Here is a 25,125-nt window from a genome sequence, read left to right on the forward strand (position 1 = left end):
AGGCTGCTCTACGTGAATAACATTTAGAACCTAGAAGCAACCGGCGCCGTTCGTTTGCGCAATCAGTTGACTTCTTGTACCTAACTAATAAGGAGTTTCCTCGTAAGGTGACAATCACGGCAGCAGTAGTTTGTAGTAAAAAATACCGATCGAATTGATAACCTCCTCCTTTTTGAAGTCGGTTAAAAATGTGATTAGATATCGTGATACTTTTTTGATGGGATCAACAAAATGATCATACAAATTATCAATTTACTTATTGTAGTCCTTGGGACAGTTAAAATATGATACATTTTTATGTTTTCTCGTATTATTCAAGCAAACAGTACAGTAAACAACCATATGTATTAATAATATAATATCACTTTTTATTTTAAAATATTCTAGCTTGCCGTTATTACCCTGAGATTGTCCACTGACTGCGATCGTCAACCGGATATATCCTTGGTTGTTTCGCCGCGTACGCAGCAAGCGGCCAGTGGATACTAACACATGCCCCGGAGCAGATGTAATGGAACCATTTCGCGTTGTATGAAGCTTACTCTCTGTACCGTTTAATTTACTCATGTACCACGCGTGCAGTTGCGGCCGCGGTGTAGCATCACCTACTACTACTACTTTGCATGCACCACAAGCCTGGCAGGTATCTTCTATGTCTTGATCGAGATTTGGCAAGTACATGTAGTTACGCGACAGATTTTTCATTTTATTTATCCCTAAGTGGCCTTCCTGTATTTCGGTTATAATGGATTTTTGCAAAGTTTAAGGAATGATAGTTCACTAATTATATTTATTAAGTAAATTACACAACTTCGATCTAGGTGTAGGTATATCCGATTGACTTGCAAATTACATTTTCTCCTCTCCGCAACCAGGGGCTGGCGGCCCGCCGAATAGTACGTTACCCTTTATTTTACACAAAACCGAATCGCGCTATATTTTTGAAGGAGTTATATAGTCTTTATAGTTCTCCATTAAATTCAAGTAATTTATTACCTCTCCCGAATGACATCGGCCTAGGGGTAATCGTTAAATGCATTATCCGCTGGCCTAATAAACTCTATCGAAATATCATAATGCTGCTAAGCGTGCCGCCTACAGCCGTTTGCGCGGGGCTGGTTATCTGTAGGTACACATCGTTAGCGTTCAGCTGAACCGAAATATACCGAAAATTAAAGCGAATACTTTCTTATATAATTGACTTTAAACGCCATTATCGTGGTTACATTTTGATTACTTGTTGGTGATAGGGCGAAGAGATTTAAAACAATTGTACACTGGATGTAATCATTTATTGGTAGCAGTAACTATAATACAAAATACAAAAAAGTATCTCGAGCGCGCGTGGTATTACGCATGGGCGGTAATGGACGCCTCGCATATTCAGGGGCGGGTTCATATAAAAATTCTAATTTTAAATACAATTTTTTTATTTTCGTATTATCTATGATTGTTATGCCAGATGGAACCATCGCCAACAATTGCTGTTACGAAAGAAAACGAGATCGCAGTAAAAAAATTAATTCAAGAAATTAAGCGAATTACATACCAAGAGATCCAGTACATAGGAACTTTAGATTGGATCGGGAAGGGTTCAGATATTTTAGACAAGTATCTTCATGTGAGGAGGATAGTTTCCCGCTGAGTACCGCAAAACCTGAACGATGCTCCGAAGCATACCCGTGTTGAATGGTGCCACGACACTAATAATAAATTTGAAGCTGGCATGTCTCGGCGTTCTTATCACATCGTCAGAGGTGTAGATTCTTATATTTATTTATACGATCTATAAACGAAGTGCCAAACGACAGTCTGGGTGTTTCAAAACGAACCAACGCCTACCAAATTGAAGCGATCTCGATCTCGATCGCGCGGGTAAGATTTGATTGGTAGTATTTTAATAATGTAAATAAGTAAGTAATTGGCTTCAATACCACTATAAAATGCCGAATGGTATGCTACAAAATAGTTGAATGGTACCATCGCATTGAGCAACAAGCGACTGTACATAAGGTTCGTTGGGCTTCACCAAAATAACGCACCGGCCCACTCAGACCTCAAAACGATATGACAGCATACCGGTCAAACTCCTGGGAGGGTGCAATAACAAATCTGCTCAAAGGGATACAGTTTTCTAAGCACTGTCGCCGGACAGTCCGTCAGCGTTCGAGTAGGTTATAGAAGAGGTGTCTGAGGCGGACTGGAAGACGTGCTTTGTGAGACTTGATATTGATACTGTTTTTTTGTAAATAACAGCTAACCATGGAAAATTTTGTTTTAATTGCGCCAATTTTTCTAAGTGTCTACGGCAGATCATCACGTGTTACTTTTACTGTGTTCAAATGCATATTTTGCCTTTGTTCAGCTGAAGTGGCCAGAAAGAATACATTGATGAAAGATTATATTCATGATCACATAGACGGTGTGCCGCTGGTATAGAGGATGAAATCCTATTGATTAATTATTATTTAAATGTAAAAATTTCTTCAATTTCATATATTTTAAATGTTTTCAGTGCTTCCTGTAAATTTGCAATCGTGCTATGATTTCTTCCATGCAGTGTTAGCTTACACCAGTCTTTGTACCATCTCTCCAGTATACCTGTAAAAAAAATTATTGTGTGTATAAAACATTTATTTCAATTGGTACCGGGGCGTTTCCTATGGTTTTGATTCATATTTTCTTTCAAGTTATATGTTAAAAGAGAATATTTGAATATTGTGTGTGTGAACAAACCTCATTTTCAATGAAGCTTTAGATCCCGACCACCAAGAAAACCAAACTCAACGATTTTATGATTTTCTCGTCAAGAATATTCCAACGATATATTATGTGGTTCTGTACAAAATGTGGTTGCTGAGGAATTATATTTCCATCACTGTCTTTGTGCTTTATATTATATTATATTTTTACACAACAGTATGCAAGCCGTTTACATAGTACCTACTGAATTCCAACAACACCAACAAATCAAGAAGCTCTGTGTGAAATGTACTCTTATGGTTTGAACCAGAGCTCTCTCGTCTCTTTATATCTTTTTTATTCTAACGTTTAAATTCTACCCACAACTTTTTTCGATAGCTATTATTGACAGTTCGGAGAGGCGTACGCCCCTGGCAATATGTATTGCCTACCTTATTAAGAACCTACATAAATATATATCTCGAGAGTTAAAGTTTTATTTTAATTTTGTTCCATTATTCAATAAAAAAACTGTTATTCAGCACCCACTCATCACTCTACAACTTCAATATTTAAACGTCAAAACTTAGTACTATCGGACTAAAGTGCAACTACGACAGAAAACTGTTCGGCGAGCTGTGTTTTCGTTGGATATCAGGAAGTCGAGCGGGCCGGATGGCATTTCTCCAATCGTGCTTAGGACGTGTGCCCCTGAGTTGATGCCGGTGCTAACACGTTTGTTCCGGCACTCATATACAAAAGGCGTAGTCCCTGACTCATGGAAGTCAGCCCTTGTCCATCCGATCCAAAAAAAAGGCGACAGTTCGGATCCGGCAAACTACAGGCCTATAGCTATTACCTCTCTGCTCTCCAAAATCATGGAGAGCATAATTAACCGCCAGCTCTTGGTACACCTAGAGGGTCACCAGTTGATCAACGACCGACAGTACGACTTTCGCCATGGTCGGTCGGCAGGTGAACTTCTGGTATACCTAACACAAAGATGGGCGGCGGCTAGCGAAAGCAAGGAGGAAGACCTGGTAGTTAGGCCTTTGATCGTGTATGGCACTAGGCGCTTCTCGCAAAACTTCCATCATTTTGGCTTCCCGAGAGCTTATGCAAGTGGACCACTAGCTTCCTCACTGGGCGCAGCATACAGGTCGTTATCGACGGTTATTGCTCGAATCCCAAGCCCGTGAACGCTGGGGTGCCCCAAGGCTGTGTGCTATCTCCCACACTGTTTCTTCTGCATATCAATGATAACATTTCATTGACCTCGGATTGGACACCTCCAACATACATTGCTATGCAGATGACAGCACGGGCGATGCCGTCTACACGGGCCAAGCAGGTCTCTCTAGGGAAATCTTCGACCAGTGCCGGGTGAAACTTGTGTCTTCTATCGAGTCCTCTCTCGAGGAGGTCGCGGAATGGGGTAAATTGAACCTTGTCCAATGTAACCCCCAGAAAACTCAAGTATGCGCGTTTACCACTAAAAAAACCCCATTTGTCGTATCACCGCTCTTCGACAACACTTCCCTTACAGCCTCGCCTAGTATCGGCATTCTGGGTCTCGATATCTTGAACGATTGCCAATTCCGCGGCCATCTGGAGAGCAAAGCCAAATTGGTGGCAAAATGTATTGCCGTGCTCTATTTATGACGCCCATTGGTTGGTATGGGCGTCATAAATAGAGCACGGCAATACATCAAGCCGGCCCACATTCTAGCGCTGTACAAAGCGCAGGTCCGGCTACATACGGAGTATTGCTGTCACCTCTGGTCTGGCGCACCCCAGTATCAGCTCGATCCATTTCACCGCGTGCAACGCAGAGTAGCTCGAATTGTCGGGGACCCAGTGCTCTGTGAACGGCTGGATCACTTGGCGTTGCGTAGAGACATCGCTTCATTGTGTGTACTCTACCGCATAAATCATGGAGAGTGTTCTGAAGAGCTGTTTCACGCGACACGCCACGAGTTAGGATATCATCCCCACCATCTGGATGCGTGGCGGTCCTTCTAAAAATTTGCAATTATAAAAGCTGTTTGCACAAAAAACAATATTTATCCTTATCATTTTACTACTACATATTATTTTTAAATTATAAATACGTTTTATGTTTCGTTTTTGATTTCACATTTCCGATGGCTTTTGACTACATTATCTATAACTATACTTATAATATAACTGTACAGATCGAATTTTTGTTCAAAGAAAAAAAATGCTCAAAATCTAGTCAACTAGGTCAACTCAACCTAAAACCGAGGGATGTAAGAAGGGGAATAGAAAAAGTCCCGATTTTTTTCAAATGCTTTGTTTCTCTATCTGTGTGTACGGGCTAATCTCTGAAACTGTTGGATCGATTTAACTGTAATTTTCCATGAATAACAACAACAATAACTTACAACCCTGGTCAATCTTAGATACTTTTCATCCCAGAAAATAATGCATTCCTGTAGGATACAGTAACTTATATAGCTTGATACACAACAACTAATGCCCATAATTTAATAAAAGTGCGCTTGTTGATACCTCATATTGCCGGTCAACATCTTTCATATTTTCATGCCGTAAAATTAAAGAGTTCCTGTAGGATAGTTAAAAACCTATAGTAACTTATATAGCTTAGTACACAAGAACTTATGCACATCCAAACTAATATTACAAAGAGGAAACTTCAAGTAAAGGCTTTTAATTTAATTTTTGTGGTGCCTCCACATTTAACTGCATATCCATATTTACTAAAGTACAGGAGTTTTTAACAGACACTGTGATAATAAAGATGTATTGAAATTTTAAGTCTTAAAACGCACTAAGTACACTATTTATATATTTTTATACATAATTTTATATCTACCATTTTTATTTGGAGTACTTTTATGATAAAACTTACCGTTTTACTTTGACCTTAAGTAATTTTATCCATACACGGGAGTGATGGGAACTTAAAAAAAACTATGTATAAGTAATTATGTTTTGCATAATTTTATGATTTTCAGCTTGTTGGGAATTTATACACCTTCACTCTCATTTTTTGGTCTACATGACCGGACTATTATCGCGTTTGTTGCTGTGAGGTAAAAATGTCAAGTTTTAGTACAGAAGATGAACAATTCGAAACATTAACGGCCATTTTCAATAACCTATCTACCCTTAGTTTAACTTACGGATACATTGCTGCCACCGTCTAATGACAAGAAGACAAAACGGCGAAATGTAACGAAACTTGCAAAATCTAGAGATAAGTACCTACTTAGCTGCTCAAGATAGTTTAAAAATGTATGAAACATGTTTGTTTTAGGCCTCGCAAGTGTGTTGAAAAAGTGCGTATGAAACTCATGAGCAACTTGCTAACTAGACACTGGGCTGTTACACCCTCACCTTCTGCTCGGGCTGCAACCCGCAGCCTCGTATTTAATAAGCAACTTAGCTCACTTACATCATAATAGGTTTATATTATACAGCTCCTTTTTTTAAGCAAATGTCAACATAAGTAATTAACAAGTTGTAATTCTTACTTGAAATTTCATCATAACATGATTCGCTTGATTGGTCCATTGAAGCCCAAATCCGTAAGTATTCTGCACAAAGCCGAGGTTTTTCACTATCGCTAACGGTTGTGCTTAAATTAAGTTTACTAAAATAAAGGAATATTTGATTAATTTCAGAAAACAGTACCTAACTACCTATAAACTCAAACCTTACTGACGGTCTAAACTAAAAAATTTGGTGACTAAAACTATACTAGGTCTACTAGGTACCTAAGTCTAAGTAAAATTAAAGTAAATGATAAGAACTGATAATATGCGAGGTCAGGCTTTTTTAGAAAGGAGAGGAAAGGAAATTTTTGGTACCATCCTTTTTTGTTATTTGGTTGAGTTCTCGTGACGTGGCGGGTCATTCCCTTCCTTAAAATATCTCGTAGGTACCATATAATATATTAATCTCTTATAAAATTTTCGCATAATTTGTCCATCCAAAGATTGAGGCAATAATCTGGCAGGTTCTCTCTGGTCTGATGCACCCACAGAACAGAAAAAAATCTGTTCCGTGTTTGTACACAATAGTGGCGACAGGGTAACGCCCACATGCCACTTCCACTAGTTTTTTCTGTTCCGTGGGTGCACCCTAGTATTATTATAAGTATAATTGTCAAGGATCTAGTGCTCGATTCGCCATGGATTGGGTATCAAAGGCCTGCAATACTGGCGTGATTCGATGTACCCAACATCACGATCAAACCCAACATTCGAGTCACGTTTAAATATTATTTTGTAAACATATCGCGGCACCAACTCAGACAAGAGCGTCTTAAAATTCTGTCAAACTCAGAGGCATTCTTTAGCATTCGTGGCCTCATTTTGTTTTGTTAAGGTACTGTCTTGTATCAGCTATTTGTAAAATAAGTACCTACAAGTAATATTCACCTTATTGCTTGTCGTAAACAATTTTCTTGTTTTATTTTATATTCCGATTTAATGGTTTCTTTTATATTCATTAAAGACGACAAGCAGCAATCCTTCGGAATATCTGAAATCATGAATAGAAACAAATGATGAAATTAAAAAGATACAAACGAACATAGGCAATATATACGAGTAAGTATAGGGTTCTCCTCATGTAAAATGGGTACCTAATGAGTCAGTATGTTTCAAATTATATTTAATAAGTTAGTCAACATAATACATTTAAACAAATACTAAAGGTCGCCCAAAGATCGTAATTAGACCATCAAAATATTTTAAGAAATATTTTTATAATGGTTTCTTTTAGGAGATCTCATCTCTTTTTCGTGAAAGTTTTCAACTGGCGTGAACGTCATGTCACAAACACAAGTCACAAGGTCAGCAAAAACATATATCTAACTCGGTATGTTTAAAGTGTATTAACTGTCCGCTATAGACTTAAACAGAACAGTATTTTACTTGTAGACAACTGCCGGACTATTCTGAATTCTATGGGTGAAATAAATAGAGTTACATTTCGAAGGGTTCCAGGACATGCAGGGATGAATCGCAGGGACGAAGGCAATGAATGCGCTGATGAACTTGCAAGAATTATTGCTAAAAGCACTCAATTTAGCCCTGAAACTTTCTGTGATGTTCTAAGGAGTCTTATTAAATCAGCCGTTGATACATCATCTTCACAAGAGTGATATAATCGCTGGAGCAACACTCCGGGTTTAACCCATTCCAAAACCCTAATCCAAGTTTTCAACAAAAAGGCATGAGGCACTAGGGCTAAGTAGGGAAAACTAACGCACTCTAACCAGGACACTGATATAACCAGGGCACTTCAGATCAAACACCTCTCAATCATAGGTCTCTGAGATTGCATATCATGTGATTGCAAATGAAACCCACAGCCTCTCTGTATGCATAAGCACGATAGATCACATTGGTCGTGGAGGGCCAGTATGTGCTCCGGTCCCCGACTCTTACCAACCTATGCGAAATATAACGGCACTAGGCCGCTATTTCACACCGATTTTCTGTGTGAGTGTGGAACTTATTCCGGACGAGTCCGGCTCGTTCGTGCTGACGTCATAAGACGGCAGCGTGACTCACTTCGAAAAGCCTTAAGTAACCTCCTACGACACCCCTGGGCTGGGCCCTCCCAGACTCCCCGGGACTCCACCACTCCTCTTTTCTGTTTACGCCTTGGAGAAATATATTATAATCGTATTTTTTATGTTGATTTCGATAAAGAAGTATAAGATAACGTAATCTACACCTAATTATTTATTGGGAAATTCTTACGAATTTGATAAATTTGAGGTATAAAAACAATGGTTAATGTGCGGGAACCCACTTAAAACTCTGTTACTCTTGGCATTTAAAATCTATTATATAAAATTTTGGCCCACCTGAGCTGAAAATACACTTGTTATAATATATAAATACCACAGAACAGGTAAAACACATCTCTTAAGACTGTTCTGTGATATACACCTACCTGAAATTTTTATCTGTTTAAAATATATTTATAGATAAGTGAATAAAAAAAAGAACTATTTATGGTTATGTTTCTTTAGATTGAAGGATGGTGCTATCTGCATGTGCCAACTTTTATTTGCGAATTTGTTACAGAATATTCGATCCTTATCCATCGTATCCTATATACAAACCAGTTGATATGTCAACGGAGAATCCTTTTCTAGTTGTGCAACTTGTTATTAAGTCTTTGAAAACTGCTATTGCTGAAATATCATCCGTTTTAAATGTTGCCAGACTACGCCTGAAATTAAAACATTGTACATTAAAAAATTTTTAGAATAATATAGGTAGAATAGGGGAGGCCCGAGGGTGCTGTATGAAGTGTCTAAAAGTTTTTCGATATGGGAGAGTCATGCTGCCGTACCATGACGACGCTCACAGAAAACTGGCGTGAAGTAGCACAATGTTTCGCATGGGTTAGTGTGGCCAGGCTGTGTGCTATGTCCAACACTTTTTTCTGTATATTAATATTATATTGTACGCCTACAATATGCACTGCTGCGCATGAACATTACTGGAGAAGCCGTATGCAGGTTTCTCTCGGGAAATCGTCGACCAATGCCGGGAGAAACTTGTTCTTCTATTGATACGTCTCTTGAAAAGGTCGCGGAAAAATGAACCTTGTTCAGAACACTTAATGCCGCGCCTAGTATTAGAATACTAGGTCTCTTGACCAATTGCCAATTCCGCGGTCACCTGGAAGGCAAAGCGAAATTGGCTTCGAGGAAACAAGAGCAAGGCAATTCTTAAAGTCCACACATGAGCGTAAGTCTGGCCGCAAATGGTGTATTCTTGGTGTATTCTACTTATCTCCACTCTGGTGAATCCCAGTATCCGTTGGAACCATTTGACCACATTCAACGCAGAGCTGATCCAATTGTCGAGGATACAACTGCACTGTGAACGGCTCAATCTCATCTACACTTGGCGTTCCGTAGAAACGTCGCTAAATTGTGTATTTTTCTATCTCATTTTTACGGAGAGTATTCCAAAGAACTGTTTGACCTGATTCTGACCGCAAATTTCATACGACACGCCATAAACTTGAATATCATCCTCATCATCTGGATGTGTGGCATTCCTTCACAGTCCGGTTTTCAAGGAATTTTCTTCCACGAGGTCAATCTATGGAATGAGCTTCTTTGCGCAGTGATTTCAGGACTATAGAACATTACCGATGTCCAAAGTGTCAAAAGCGCGTACGCTTATCAAAAAAACGGCATCACTCCTGTAATTCCTCTGGTATTGCAGAAGAATGAGGGCGGTGGTGATTACTCAACATCTGGTGACCCCTATGCTCATTTGTCCTCCTCTCCCAATAAAGAATGATATTCTCATATTGAATTTAAAATGGTATGTATGATATTCAATTAGAGATGTTTTTGTTTATAGAAATGGCCAGTACTACAAAGCTGTGGAATGAACTTCCTTGTGTGGTGTTTCCGGGACGATACGACATGGGTACCTTCAAAAAAAGCGCGTACACCTTCCTTAAAGGCCGGCAACGCTCCTGTGATTCCTCTGGTGTTGCAAGATTGTGGGCGGCGGTGATCACTTAACAACAGGTGACCCGTACGCTCGTTTGTCCTCCTATTACATATATATAATCTATGTATTTACGCACTCTTTCTATAGGAAATTTAGCAAATCTCTTAGAGTCTTAAGCCACCAAAACATGACTGATGACGTTGTATTATTGCAACCACTTGTAAACCTTCTTTGGAGCTATGAATGTATATTCTGTCTTTTTTTTATCTGTGAAAAAGATATTTCTGTACGTTTCACCCGCGTTTGAGGACAGCAAGTATTTGGATCAGGCCACTCTCTTTAACTATTTGGGGTCGTGTATTTCGGCCGTAAGCACCAAGTTTCAGGTCTTCTTTGACGATATGATGATGTGAAAGAGTCCCATCTAGAGTTTCATCGGGAGGCTTCATGAACGTATTTGTATCTCTTACTGATATCGGCAAATGATGACGGTGCGTAATAAGGTGTGAGACCTCGCCACATAAACGTTATTTGACGGTCTAGGGAGGTTTCCTGTAAGTGCCTCACTGAGCCATGATGTTACTTCAGCTACTGAAAACTTTCCTGTTACTTTGAGTTCGCACCAAGATCTAAAACAGTATATTTTTATGTTAATGAAAACTGAGAGCTGAGTTTGATGTATTGTGATATGATTAAATATTTTTTTAAAGACCTTTTTTCGTCCAATTTACCGCCTTCATGTTGGGTATAATATGGTAGAACAGGAAACTGAAAGGTTAGTTTTCGTGCTACTCTAGGAGCTCCTGCTGGCAGCAGGTACACAAGTACTTTGGTACTGCCAGTTACTACGGCCTCATGAAGAGGTCGTAGTCGTATCCAGAGACGCTTCGTCCCGGACTGGCATCTCACAGTGGCTAATAGATCTGAAGAGTGCTCATCCTAAAACAAAGTGAGCCTCGTTATTAACACCAAGCTTCAGGTATTATTATTTTTGCTGTAACTTAATAAGACGAAAACTATTTCTTTTCAGGTAGCTATACAAATATTAATAGCTAGAACCTACCTGTGGAGGACATATGTTTAAAACTGCAACGTTATCTGTGTGCACTTCCATTTGATTGCTGCAATATATAAATAACATATCCAATGGCACAGCCGAAATAAATCTTGCTTCTAGCCACCCCTTCTTTGTTGTACCTGTTAACTGATTTGTGCAAAATCTCATCAATAACGTCAGTTCACTAAGTTTACTTTATAAATATTGTAGATGTTGAAATTTACAGCCTTTTCGAATGCAAAGCGGTACTTTGCATTTCAAGTTAACAATCGGCCTGGGACGATTTTAAAGAAATTAAATAAATCAATGAAGCTGAAGCGAGCTGTACTCATGCTTACTTAATTATGTCTTATAAGACAAAAGACTGCCCCAATGTCAACAGAAATACTCCTGCTACTTGTACCCTATGTAATATACCCTTTCCGGCTAAATATGAGAGATACAAGACAGAGAAGTGCTAAATAAAAACAACACAATAAAAAATTACAGACTTATGCAGAGATTATAAGAGTAAACTCTAACACACTCGATTCACAAAATAACAGAAGAGATGTTTACCACCTTCCTGGATACTCTTGCATTTAGATTTATCGCAGGAGGGCCTGGAATTTCATACACACACACACACACACATTGATGCTCCCGCATAAGATCAATAGAGAGGCAGACACTTAAAATACTGTGTTGATAGGAACAAGTTGCTAACAATCTCATCCGGAGAGCCAACTGACCGCTGCAAGCCTCCAGATTTAATGTAATTTTTTGTTGTGAACGGACTGCGAAGGCGTTATTCTCTACCAGCATCTTGTCTGTATGGCCATTCGGATCATTATCCTGTTATTCTAACAGTAATCTCGAAATAAATCAGATACCCTATTTTTAAAGACAGATAGAGAAACAGAGTACGTAAGTATAGAGCGATACGGATTAAAGGAAACGTTATAGCGCTTATAGGAAAGTGAGTTTGGATAGTTGGATCATGCACAGAAATGGATATCATAGGACACGAGTGACGGATGGCAGACATTGACCGTATATTGCGAAAGTGAATGGATTCGATGACCAGATCAGAACTTACTTAAAAGGATCCTTTTAGAAGGTCAAGAGTACCAAAGAAAAAGAGCTTGAACGAAATAGTTGTGAGAGTGAAAGAAGCTAATGAAGTAAAGCAGGATGGTGCCTTATGGAGGATCGTATCTGTGCTCTGGGAAACGCACGTGATTACCTGACGACGATAATTATACCAATCGTTACTAACATTTAAATTTGGAGAGTTTTATATTTGTTTGTTTTGAAAATGCTTGTGTCTGGATCTAATAGTGGGATTTGAATAATAATTCATTCATGAGGAATAATAAGCTTTATAGGATAAGGCTACACCTCTCAGCTAGAATAGCTATATATATATATATATATATATAATAGATAAAGACAAGTAATAAAATGGTTATAACATGAGAGGCCGGGCTGTACCTCGTATTCTACATCCAACAGCGGTGGTACAGACACCCCGCTCTGTAAGGAACGCGTGCTCTTCTGATATTTATCTCTCTCGTTCGCTGTTTGTTTCTCCAAGCGAGCCACCTCGTGCCTTTTAGAACAATCCAAAACAATACAAATAAAGGCTGATCAGTAGGTATCTAGTAAAATAGTATTTAATAACTGAGCGAAGATATTAAGTCCATTATTTCCTATAACATGTTCATTGCTAAATGACAACAAATATGTTTTACTTCTAAGTCCTGTATGAAAGTAAAGATTAAAGTGTGTTAAAACAGTAGGTGATTTTGACCCCCTCGAATCACGTTGATGTCTGGCTTTTCACTAGAAACTTTTGGCCAGGCACAGCCACTTTGTGGAGTCATCTTTATGTACCTATCTGTAATCTTAGGGTTACGTTATGTTTTAAGCTTAACGCATACTCCCTTCTCATAGATCGGTAACGCATGTGTTGACCTCTGGTATGGGTGATCTCACAGACTAAGAAGGGTTGTGCCATGGGCGGCTGGTTTGTTTACTTTCCATCAGGCACTATCTATCTACTTCTACCTATTTCTTGAATTATGTTTCTTAATGGCATCTTATCCTTAAAGTTAATGTCATCTTTCAACACTTTTTTTGAAAGGTTTCCTGTCGTCTGAACCCCTATGTTAATAGTGTACATAAAATGTGTTCTATTTTGAATTGCATACAGATCGAAATCATCTAAATATTTTTTTGTTGGTTTTGATTTATCTTAGAAACATTTTATGATGTTTTTATATGTTTTCGTTATCCACTCTGTTGCAGCTCCCCCAGTTTTTTCAAACCATACTTTGCAAATACAACTGGCAGTAGGTATTGTTCTATTATTTATATTGTAAACATAATACATTTAAATCGATATGGTCTTTTTATAATTTATGGTCACTTACTCAAGTTTGGCACGTCGCGATACAAGGGCATCTGCAGGAATGCTATTAACTCCAGCAGACTCCAATAAGTTACGAGATCTGAGTCCGAAGATTCTACCAGAGAATGTAGCCACTAGTAACTCGTATTCTTCGCCACCAATGCATCCTCCATTCACAGACGTGACTGGTTCTCCGCAAAACTGTAAATGGTTGTACAGAACATATGTGTAGCTATAACTTAGTCTCGTCCTTTAGCCAAACCAGGATCTTCAGTTATTATTAGTCTCTTTATTTAACACGTGTAGCTTTTATCTAAACTTAATCACAACTCATTTATTCATAGCGTTAAAAAAATACAATTATTATGAATTATACATTTTACCATTAACCACCACTTGCAGGAAATTTATTTGCCACTTTTTAATACTCAAACGTTTCAATTTACTTGAAACTTAGAAAGTGCAAATATATCTTTAAAAAAGACCTCAAGAGCTAATTTATTTATTTATTTAATAGGTACACACAACAGAATTACAAAAATACATAATAAAAAAAATAAACTATCAGCTAAATACAAGATAGGCTGCAACTCCACGAGGGTGTGTACTCAGCATGTTTAGCATAAATTAATAACTATGCAAATACAACAGTAATAGCGATTTTAAAACTAACTTTAGGTAATGTAGTATTATAAAAGAAAAAGATAGAGAGAATATATATTTGGACAAATAGAAGTGAATAATTATGGTAGTTATATTAAGATGCTTTTTTAAAAATTTAAACTAATTAAGGAATTTATATAAACTAGATTTCCATTTACAAACAGATGAACTGTGGATGTCAGGTACTTCACTGATTTCGAGTAGTAGTGCATTGTATTGACGACAAATTCTACAGATAGGGTTATGAAAGGATACGTTATTATTGCAGAACGGAATGATAAAAGGCTGTTCATGTCTTGAAGACCGATTGGGAACTCTGAGATGAATATTCGACAAGAGGGAAGTAGAAATTGTGCCATCCAGTATTTTGTATAAAGTCGTTAGGCCATGCAATTTGCGACGACTCTCGAAGCTCAGTAACTTGAAGTGAGATAGCCTTTCCTCATATGTAGTCAGCTCCCTTTTTAGACCAAACCTAATCGTCAATACGCGAAGAAGACGTCTTTGAATAGACTCAAGCATATCAGTATATGTATTATATTGAGGTGACCAGACAATGGAGGCGTACTCGATTTGGCTCAGGATTAGCGACTTATAGAGTAACAGTAAACTATGTGGTGACTTGAATTCTTTAGTAGCTCTGCATATGAAGCTAGATAGCTTATTACATTTCTTGGCTATTTCTTCATAGTGATATTAAAAAGTTAGTTTCGAGTCAAAAGCAATACCTAGATCCCGTAAAACAAACTTCCGCTCAAGTGGTATATTATCAATTTTATAGTCAAACAAAATTGGGTTTTTAATACGAGTGAAAGATATAATGGAGCATTTTTTTATACTCAAACTCATACTATTAGCACTACACCAATCGAGTAGAGTATCAAGATCCAATTGTAGATCAATACAGTTACTAACAGTTTTAATTCGACTAAAAATTTTAAGGTCATCCGCATAAATCAGGGAAACATTTCTTAGCCTAGGGATCAGATCATTAATATATATAATAAACATCAATGGGCCGAGATGGGATCCCTGAGGAACGCCTGAAATTATAGAGACTCGTCGTGAGTAGAATCCCTTTAGAGCTACTAATTGACTACGATTGGATATATAAGATTTTATCCAACGTAAGAGGCAACCATGCAGACCCATAGTCTCCAATTTACAGGCCAATATTCTATGATTTACTCTATCAAAAGCCTTTTGGAAGTCAGTATAGATAGAGTCAACTTGACCATGATCGTTGAAAGCTCTACAAATAAAGTCTGTATACTCCATCAAGTTACTGGCGGTTGACCTTCCTTTTAAGAAACCGTGTTGCTTCTGAGTGATATGCGGGATAAAGTGGTGGTATAGGTGGTCGTAAACTAAGGACTCTAATATTTTGGCAAAACTGGATAAGATGCTTATAGGCCTATAATTAGTACAGTCGCTAGGGTCACCCGATTTGTGTATTGGTATGATGTGTGCTTCTTTCCAAGCATGAGGAAAAACACCAGTTTGTATAGATTTGTTAAAAATCAAGTAAAGAGAGTCTATCAGAGCCTCTGAGCAATGCTTAATAAAGTAGGGAGGAATGCCATCTGGCCCAGCTCCTTTGTTAGGATGCAATGCATTGAGTTTCCTTAAAATATCCTCTTTAGATATGTGCACTGAAAATAGAGGATAATTAATAGTAGGCTGACTTGATAAAGAATCGTTCATGTACCTATCTGGTTCAAAAACTGATGAAAAATACTCGGAGAAGAGTTCGGCTGCGGCTTCACCACCAGTTGCAATTTTGTCACCAAACTTAATGGTCTCGGGGATTGACGGTCCAAGTCTTTTACTTTTAATATAAGAAAAGAATAGTTTGGTTGAATTATTAAGCGACTCTTCCACACTTAAAAGGAATGAGTTATAACAAGCCTTAATCAGAGCCTTGGACCTAGAGCGTAATAACCGAAACTCGTCGAAGTCCCTCGGATTATTGTTTTTTTTATATTTTTTATGGATACGATTTTTCTCTTCTATACAGGCTTTCAAAGATTCTGAAAACCAAATAGGATAGTTCAATCGACCTATTCGCTTATATTTTGTGTTTTTTTTATTGTGTCGTTAAGTATTTCATAAAAATATTTAACACTCAAGTTGACATCACTATGGCTTAAAATACTGTCCCATGTGTTATTATAAAGTTGTAGTATACAACTTTTTGTGTCACATTTACGAAAGTTAGGCACCATAATAGATTTGTTTTGTATATTTTTAATATTGGATTCAATAGACACATCGATCTCAATGGCTGGGTGGTGTCGGTCGGGCACACATAATGGGGAACTCTCAGATAAAGATACGTCTGTCAGATCTGTCATAAAAAGGTCAAGAGTACGATTATTTGAATTGCGAACTTAATTATATTGCGACAGGCCACCCACCTCCAGTAGATCAATAAGTAGCGAAGATTTGGTATCGTAGGCTTTACTAGGGCACAGACGAGGAATGGAAATGTTATCGCACGACCATGTAATACCAGGCACATTAAAATCACCGGGAATAATAGTTTTAGAATTGTTTAGATTTAAAAGCGTATTACAACAATTATCATAAAAAGTGCGACATTGAGTGACATTCAGATCGGGAGGTAAGTATACAAGGTATATATTTAAGTTAAATCCACGAGGTCCTCGGTTCTCTCGTACTGTTACCCATATATCCTCTAATGAGCTTTCAAGTTCGGGATGTCTAATTGCAAATAGATTTTTCTTAAGTGCTAACAGAACACCCCCACCGGATTGCTTTGACAAACAAGTAGATTCGCGGTCTCTACGAAATACGGTATACCTGTCATCCACAAATTCATTATTAGAGAAAGAGCTATCTAGGTTTGTTTCGCATAAACAGATAATATCATAATTCTCAATTAGGATATTTTTGTACAATTCCGTTAATTTACTTCTTAATCGGTTAACATTCTGATAAAATATTTTCATAAAAAAAACTGATATTAAAAAATTCAAATAACGTAATAAACGTATAACCTTAAAACTAAATATTTATACAAAACAATAAGTAATATATATCACAAAATTAGCTTCTCAAGACTCATGATATCTTTAATGTAAATAGCGGGTGAGATGTCGTCTTTTCTTATATATACTCGGCCGAATTTAACCCATACGTACTTACATCCCTTATCCTTAGCCAGATGTCGCGCGGCTGCATGCAAGTCCTTACATTGCTTTGAAAGGTGTTCACCCACGAAAATAGGTATTTTATCTCCACTAACTCCGATGTGAACGGAATTTAGGTGATCCATCGGATTACCCCTGTTGTATCTCTTGACACCTGGTATAATTGCATCACGGTGACGTTCAGATGGAAGTGTTACAAGTACATTTCGAGGCCTGTCAGATGAGGGGTTAAGTTTGGCAATTCGACGACACGAGCGTATATCACTGTCCGATATGGGCATTTTTATTTGTTCACAAAGCTTCTTAAACAACATGGCTAAGTTCTCATTCCGGCGCTCTGGAATACATTGAACCTCTAAGTTACAGCTCCTTGAAGCTTTTTCGGATTGACGAAGACGATACTCCAACTTAGCCATATCAGATTGTACCTTGGCTTTCTGTGCTTCGAGTTCAGTAATTCTCTTAATAGCCTGATCAAGATTTGTTCTTGTGTCTTTTTGTTCTTTAGATATAAAGTCTGTAGTTTCAGTAAACTCTTGTTTAATTGTTTCCACAACAGCTTTCACTTCAGATTTCACTTTTTCCTGAATTTCAAGGGAGAGTGTAGATCTGATACTATCTAACTTTAAATCAATAAGCTCACTAAATTGTCTCATGTTGATTGTAGCTCTTGAATCAATATTGAGTGGTTCACACCCATTATTCGAATTAATTGATTTAGAAAAAGAGTTATCAAGTGAGTCATTGCTTGAAATTTTGCCATGAGAGGGTTGGGAAGCAGGCAGTGATAGAGCCGAAGCCACTGGAACATTGTTCAGCCTATGTCGCGATCCTACGGGAGCATCATCATTTCTAGTTCATTTCTCTAATATTTGACTTAGAATATGATGACGAGTAATCAATGCATTGGTAGTGATAGCACGCTTTACATGCAACACATTTAAGTAAGTCAGACTGGCTGACAGCTTTCTTACATCCCAAGCAGTTCATAGCTAATTAGCGGTAAACACAGTATCGTAACTTATGACGTAGACGCGGAATGAACGAAGAGAACAGTACAGTTATATTCACAGTTAATAACAAATTTACAAGTACCGTCTTTATTTTTTCCACATTACCTGTTACACTTATTATTTTCACTTTTTTATAATTTATCACAGTGCACGATCCTCAACCGTGCGATAAACAATTTAATAATTGGTATTAATAACAATTTAGATATAGTTTTTTTTTTGTTAATTTAAAGTTATATACCTACTGTCACTGTTCTGCTTACTGTATGAACTAATGAGTTAAGAGTAGATTTATTATTCAATCCTCCAAATAATTATGCGAACATTTTTAAGGCACTTAAAACACCTATTAAAATAATTAAATAAAAGTGTATGACTATAGTTTTATACTTCATTTTTTAATTTTATACGCGCATGAAGCATGGACGTCGACCATACAAAGTGAAGGGGCTATATACTTATAACCGAGCAACATGTAGACTACCAGAAGTAAATAACAAGAAAGGATGTGTAGTTGTATACCTAAATATGTTCTTGAAATACTTCTGCCTACCTGAAGTTAAAATTTAAATATAGTTAAGTAATTAGGCGAGTAAACAGGTCTAAAAGCAATCAATCAATTCAAATAACTCGTTTTTAACTCCTTTTCCTTATTTACTAGACAAGATCTGCCTAATGTTTGATAGAAAAAGATAAAAACATAAAATAGCCTTTTTAATACTATAATATCATTCAAAATAGGTAGTAATGTGCGCGGATAACATTTCACTCATACTCAAAGTGAAAACAAAGGCTGTTGCTATTTGTCCGGCAACTGGACGAATGAATTTAATTAGTCGTCCGATTATCGGATTAGAGAGAAAAAAGACATCATTGAATGAAATTTGGGTTAAAACTTAGTATCCCGTAGCACGAATTATGAAGTAACAAATATTTTAATTGATAGATCTTTAATCCACGATTATAATGCTACCACTCTAATTACGAGGTAATGCACCGTTCCAGAGAATAAAGCATTATAACCTAACCACAAATTATGACATTTTTAAGGGTTGGACATTTTTATGGGGAGGAAAGAAAGGGAAACGCCTAGAATTCGTTTCTGGCATTCGCCGGCCGCTACGCTCGGCTGGTGCGTTGTTTTAACTGTTCTAATATAACGTAACCTAACCAATTTTTATAAATCATAGTGATAGAGCTTAGGTCCACGTTTATAGTGCTACAAATCTTATTACAATACACAATTTTCAAGAAAATAACGAAAAAAAATACAACCTCTAAACGGGTAAACACGTAAATAAAACACAGATCATACATTTGAATAGGTAATTAAAAAATCAGACAATTGTGTTATGATAAGATTTTTAATACATAAAAAAGGAATCATAAAATAAAAAAAAAAACACTTTCCGACTGAGCAAAATTTTAAAAAGTTTTACCGGACGATTAATTTATTGTTATTTATCCGGTAATCGGACGTCTAGACACTTCGGAAAACAAAACAAGAAATGCACTGTTTCACATTTTGTAGTGGTTTAGTGTCAATAACCTAATGTAACATAGCAAAAGAAAACTAAATAGGACCTACTCACGTAATATAAAATTTGTGGGCTTTATTCTTGATTTCAAATAACAATATAATGATAACATACCATAACGTGATACTATGAATGGACAGCTATTCGCGACGTTCATACTTACCTACCTCAAGTAATTCAGTCAAGTCAGAGAAATTTAAGATATTCAACATATTGACTGTAAATAGGCACATTAGCAAATTTTCTAGAACTGATAATAAATTTATTTCTTTGACTCTGTATATTAAATGATTATCCGTAGGTACCTACCAGCTTTTGCCTGCGACTTCGTCGGTTATCAAATTCATATCTCTCCCTCGGGAATTTTAAACTTTTGGAATAAATTAATGTAAAGTACACACACTACAAACACATTTTCCTCCTACCTCTAATAACGTGTGCGCAAATTTTGATGATTGGTTGTATAGATAAGTGTGAAGCATAATAAAGTCACATACACATTTATAATATTATACATGGGGCACACTAACCCCCTTATTCATAATAGTCTGCTAACTTAAAGCATTGCTAATTCTCACTCTGTCTTCTTCTATTGACCTAAGTCAGATTGAGAAAAAACACTCCTTAGCGGCTGTTTTAAGTTAGCGGACCATTATGAATAAGGGGGTAAAAGTTTTGCACTTCTACCTAATCGGAACTATTTGAATTTCGAATGTTATATTTTTTAAAACGTTGCAACCTTCGTAGTAGGTAATAAAAAAACAATTGGCGGGAAATCATTTGCTAATTGTTTTTATCACACATCAAAGTTCTACATACGCAACGAGTTTGTCTCGTAATTGGCTACGCTGAAAACCAGCGCTGTAGCATTTGCTACAGCATACGCTGAGCGGTGTCCATTTTCGCATCATTCTTGATTGTATTGTTGATTATATAATTATGTTCACAAATATTATTTTACTTTAAGCGATATTGTTACGTTTTACTTTAAGGTGTTTAATAAAAGTTTGTAAATTAATTTGTGTGATGATGATGTGAAATAAAATATGTCTTTGAATGTTTGGAAACTTTGTTGTCGTAGGATCCCTCATGACCGGCATTGGAGTAGAGCGGGCTCGCATGGAATGGTGCTCACAGATGCTAATGAAGTACGACCACGGACATTCTAATGGTGTTTATGAAATTTTCACAGGAGACAAAACGTGGATTTATTATTTGAAGCCGAAAAAAATAGCAATCTTGCAAATGGGTGTTTGAAAAAAATTATTCAAAACGTTGGTACAAAAAATGATCACATTTTTTTTCTCAGCTACGGGTCCCATCTTCACAATTCCACTTGAAGATCAAAAGAGTGTTAATGCCGAGTGGTATTCTACCATTTGTTTACCCAGGGTGCTAAAAACGAACAAAAAGCCGCGTTCTCATACACATCATGACAACGCTTCTTCGACAAAACGATGACAAAACTAAGTCATTTTTAGCTTCCGAAAAAGTACAACCCATCACCCATCCTGCACATAGCCCCGACCTAGCACCCTGTGATTTCTGTATTTTCCCCAAAATCAAAGATTTGATGAGAGGTTTCACTTTTACCAATTCCGAAGAGGCAGTGATAGCGTTCAATCAGCACGTAGAAAATATGCCATAACAACTATCCTAAATAGCTAAAAAGATTGCTGTGCTAGCCACTTAAGATAATCATAAGAAATAAATATCAACATCATGTTGTATTAGGCTGGATTTAGGGCTTCGACACACTGACGCGGACGGTCAGCGGTGACGTCGGTCGAGCGTAGCGCGTACCCGTACGCGCTGGCCATGTTGTGTTTAGTGCTCAGCTGAGAGCAAACTTGATTGCGCGTGTAAAATTACGAAGAAAAATTAATCCATTTTTAACTTCTTTAATATGTTTAATATGTTTTAACTTCTTACGCAAACGATTGCGGAATAAAAGACGGGGAAGATATCATGCTTACCCATATATTTTTTTGGAAACTGTAAAAATGTAATATTGGTTTTTTACATACATAGGTGAATTTAAGCCTCGGAACATCATCGACGTTGTCGACGTTGATAAGATATAGTTGAATGGACCCGTCGTGCCGTCCTACACTCAGATGTGATCCGAGATGATTGGTGAACCAACCCAGGCACGTCACTGGACCTAGCTCGTGTCCATCCACGAGGCATTGACTCTTTAGATCCGGTCTGAAAAATATTTGTAATGTTATGTGACAGCGGGTAGGGACGGTAGTGGCCGGAAACCTTGGGTGCTGGAAGAGAGAATGGGCGGCAGAGTTTTGTAACCATCAGGCTGTCCTATATTTTGATCGATTGTCCTAATATCACTTAAAAATTATGTATGTCAAATACAAATAATCGTAACAATTAAAAACTCGATTAGACCAACCGCCAACCGTCGGAATGAAGAATACTCCATATGTATTGATACCGATCATCGCCAGTTTTGGCGCCATCTTATACATATTATTAATAAATTGACTCGAGATGTCCTTCTTTCAAATATCTATAAACAATTTGTTATTTTAAAGTAATTTCCTCGCTACTGGATTAAAATAAAAAAATTAACCAACCAAAACGAGGGATTCGCCACACATTCTTGTAACGCCTGAGGAATCGATTACCGTTTCGTCCTGGAAAAAAGGCGTAAGGAAGTTCATTCCATAGCTAGGTAAAAGGTACGGTGAATAAAGTCAAGATCAAGATGGTGACGATGATAAATCTTAAGCAACTATTGCATGTGTAATGTGGAATCCCCCGTTATAAATGCAGTAGAAGACACACAAAGAAAGAACGTCTCCATGTAACGCCAAGCAACGGAAATACAAGCAGCTCAGCGTTCGGATCACAGATCACAGATGAGTCCATAATAATGTGCTCGATTCTATGCCTCATCAAGAGCTACAATGTGGGCCCGCTTGAAGCATTTCTCACTCTATTGGTGATGAAAATAAGTAGGTATAATATAGTAGGCATATCAGTACAGAACTCTAGGCACATGAGTACCTTACTCTAGGTTCGCGTGTCAGTATCGCAACTGCCCACTTTTTATCCATATGTCGTTGTAAGTTAGAAATCAATGTATGTACTCACTCATTATATGTTAGGAATCCTATCGAACCATCAGCGGCTCCGTAATACGCACATATTTCAGTCGACCGTGATGTGAGTGGTACTGCCAGACGGGAGGGACCGGAGCGAACAAACATACGAGTAACGAGATGACCGCTCTCAACAACTATTGCGCCTTTGTTTGCAATAAGCAATAGCAATCGTACACGTGTGCTCTGCAAATAAATAACAAATATATTCTCAAATGTTAAAGTGACTCCTAAATCTTAGGTAGTAGGTACGTTCTGTTTGTGACGCTAGTAGTAACTCGAAATTGGTCCAAACTTGATTTGTTATTTATTTTAATATCAACATACAGTGAGTTTTATTAATTTACTTAACAACAATTAGAGGTAGAGACGAGAGCTAATTTCGATGCCGCTCATAATTTTGGGCTCAACTAATATTGCTGAGCGGAACTTCATTATCATAGGCAGGGCGTAACACTTACCATCATGACGTGAAAGTCTTCTCGTCTCGTGACTTGTTTTATGAAACAAGTAAAGGTAATCTATAAATACCTACTGTTTTATGTACGAGGGGCGAGCACTAGGTGATACATGACTCATGAGCATAAGGTGATCACTTAACATCAGGTGACCATACGGATCCCGCCGCCCACAACTTTTTCTTGCAACGCTAGAGCAATCACAGGAACGTTGCCGGTTAACATTGTTATTCATTATGATATTTTGATACAAATTTTAAATATCTACACCTAAGGGCCTGTATCTGTAGAATACTAACTTACATTAGGAGCTGTAAAAGCAGCTACATCCAGGACCCGGTCTTCACACATGTAACTATTCATTTCACGTAAGTCTTTGTAGTATGATATACTGCGACCGCTACATATTATTATATCATTTCCAATAACACACCTGTCAAAGAACATTCTATTTATTATAATAATTTTAATAGTATCGCTAATAACGCCATTGCAAGTGTTACATAATTGTATTTACATGGATGTTATAGTTTCTGACACTGAGGTTTCAATGGCACAGAACAACTTTCCTTTTCTCGTGTAACCTTTTACTTCATTCCCAGAAGCGGCAAATATTTTGTCAGTGTTCATTCCTATAAAAAGAAACATAATTTTTTCTACATTCATGTTAGTGGTCGCATTCAACCTTAACGTACCTCTCACCGGTTCTTACTAATCAATATCAAAATAATTGAAACTGTTTACCTGAAGATAAGGCCAAATGGACACAAGTTATTGGTTTACCCGGCAGTGTTTTAAAATGAATACACGGTTCCTCATCCCTTATGCTCAAACATTGCAATATGCCGTTTTTATCTCCAATTGCAAACTGGAATTCGAAAATATACTCTTACTATCTACTTTACAAATACTATCAATAAATCGGTACAAACTCCACAATTATTACTTTTTGTTGCCGTTTTTCTCCTGTACTAGGTAATATTTTTAATGTATCTGGATATGTTATACCACAAAGTGTATAATCGATACGAGATAAGTCATATTCCATCATATTTATAGAGCGAACTCACTCTTAGATTGGGTACCTACTCTACAAAGCTACTACTACTACTAGTCCATGACGACACTTTCCATTATTCTCAATATAATAATTGTCTATATAACTAAATAAAGATACAATATAACTTATTTAATCCAAATATAGTAGCGATACTAAGCTATACGTCTATGCCACGTTAAAACATAACTCCTTGTTCATGTCGATCAATAGTATCTTGGTTACCAAGATATAAACAGAAATTCGATACTTATTTCACAGAAAAGACGATCGATGCTTTGTCAGTTTTAATGAAAGTCGCGAATTATTCGTTTTTTCTATCGAACTATACCAACCCATCTTCTCGCAATACAATCAACGCGCAGCGCATTGAATTAATTTCCTATTAAAAAAAACATTTACAAAATATATTCTCTTTCTTTTGCGGGGATTCCAGGTCAATTTGACATGGGCATCTTCAAAAAAAGCGCAACGTAATTTAAGATA

The 25,125-nt window shown here is 37.2% G+C and overlaps 1 protein-coding gene across 2 annotated transcripts; it reads right to left on the minus strand.

The window, feature by feature from the left end:
• Positions 1-1,278: 1,278 nt before the first annotated feature.
• On the minus strand, positions 1,279-24,633 carry LOC126970557 (Bardet-Biedl syndrome 7 protein homolog). 2 transcript variants are annotated; one of them, XM_050816528.1, is made up of 15 exons: positions 24,529-24,633; positions 24,327-24,450; positions 24,100-24,214; positions 23,886-24,015; positions 23,117-23,310; positions 22,030-22,210; positions 13,638-13,816; positions 12,697-12,814; positions 11,230-11,370; positions 10,879-11,105; positions 10,637-10,795; positions 8,810-8,919; positions 7,110-7,212; positions 6,201-6,319; positions 1,279-2,601 (listed from the first exon to the last, which is right to left on the minus strand). In XM_050816528.1, exons 1-15 carry the CDS (start codon positions 24,631-24,633, stop codon positions 2,465-2,467), a joined length of 2,142 nt encoding a protein of 713 aa, XP_050672485.1. In that variant the 3' UTR covers positions 1,279-2,464. The 2 variants fall into 2 exon arrangements, with proteins under 2 accessions (XP_050672485.1, XP_050672486.1); XM_050816529.1 differs by lacking the exon at positions 6,201-6,319.
• Positions 24,634-25,125: the final 492 nt, after the last annotated feature.

Source organism: Leptidea sinapis, chromosome 21, assembly GCF_905404315.1.
Source record: "Leptidea sinapis chromosome 21, ilLepSina1.1, whole genome shotgun sequence".
Taxonomy (NCBI): domain Eukaryota; kingdom Metazoa; phylum Arthropoda; class Insecta; order Lepidoptera; family Pieridae; genus Leptidea; species Leptidea sinapis.

Bases quoted from the DNA above. Each gene is read 5' to 3' on its own strand.
- LOC126970557 (XM_050816528.1), bottom strand. From the start codon at position 24,633: ATGATGGAATATGACTTATCTCGTATCGATTATACACTTTGTGGTATA. The intron at 11,371-12,696 runs GTACAGCCCGGC...TGCACAAATCAG, and splicing joins TGTTGGATGTAGAATACGAG to TTAACAGGTACAACAAAGAA. The intron at 10,796-10,878 runs GTCTTTAAAAAA...ATACTGTTTTAG, and splicing joins GGTAAATTGGACGAAAAAAG to ATCTTGGTGCGAACTCAAAG.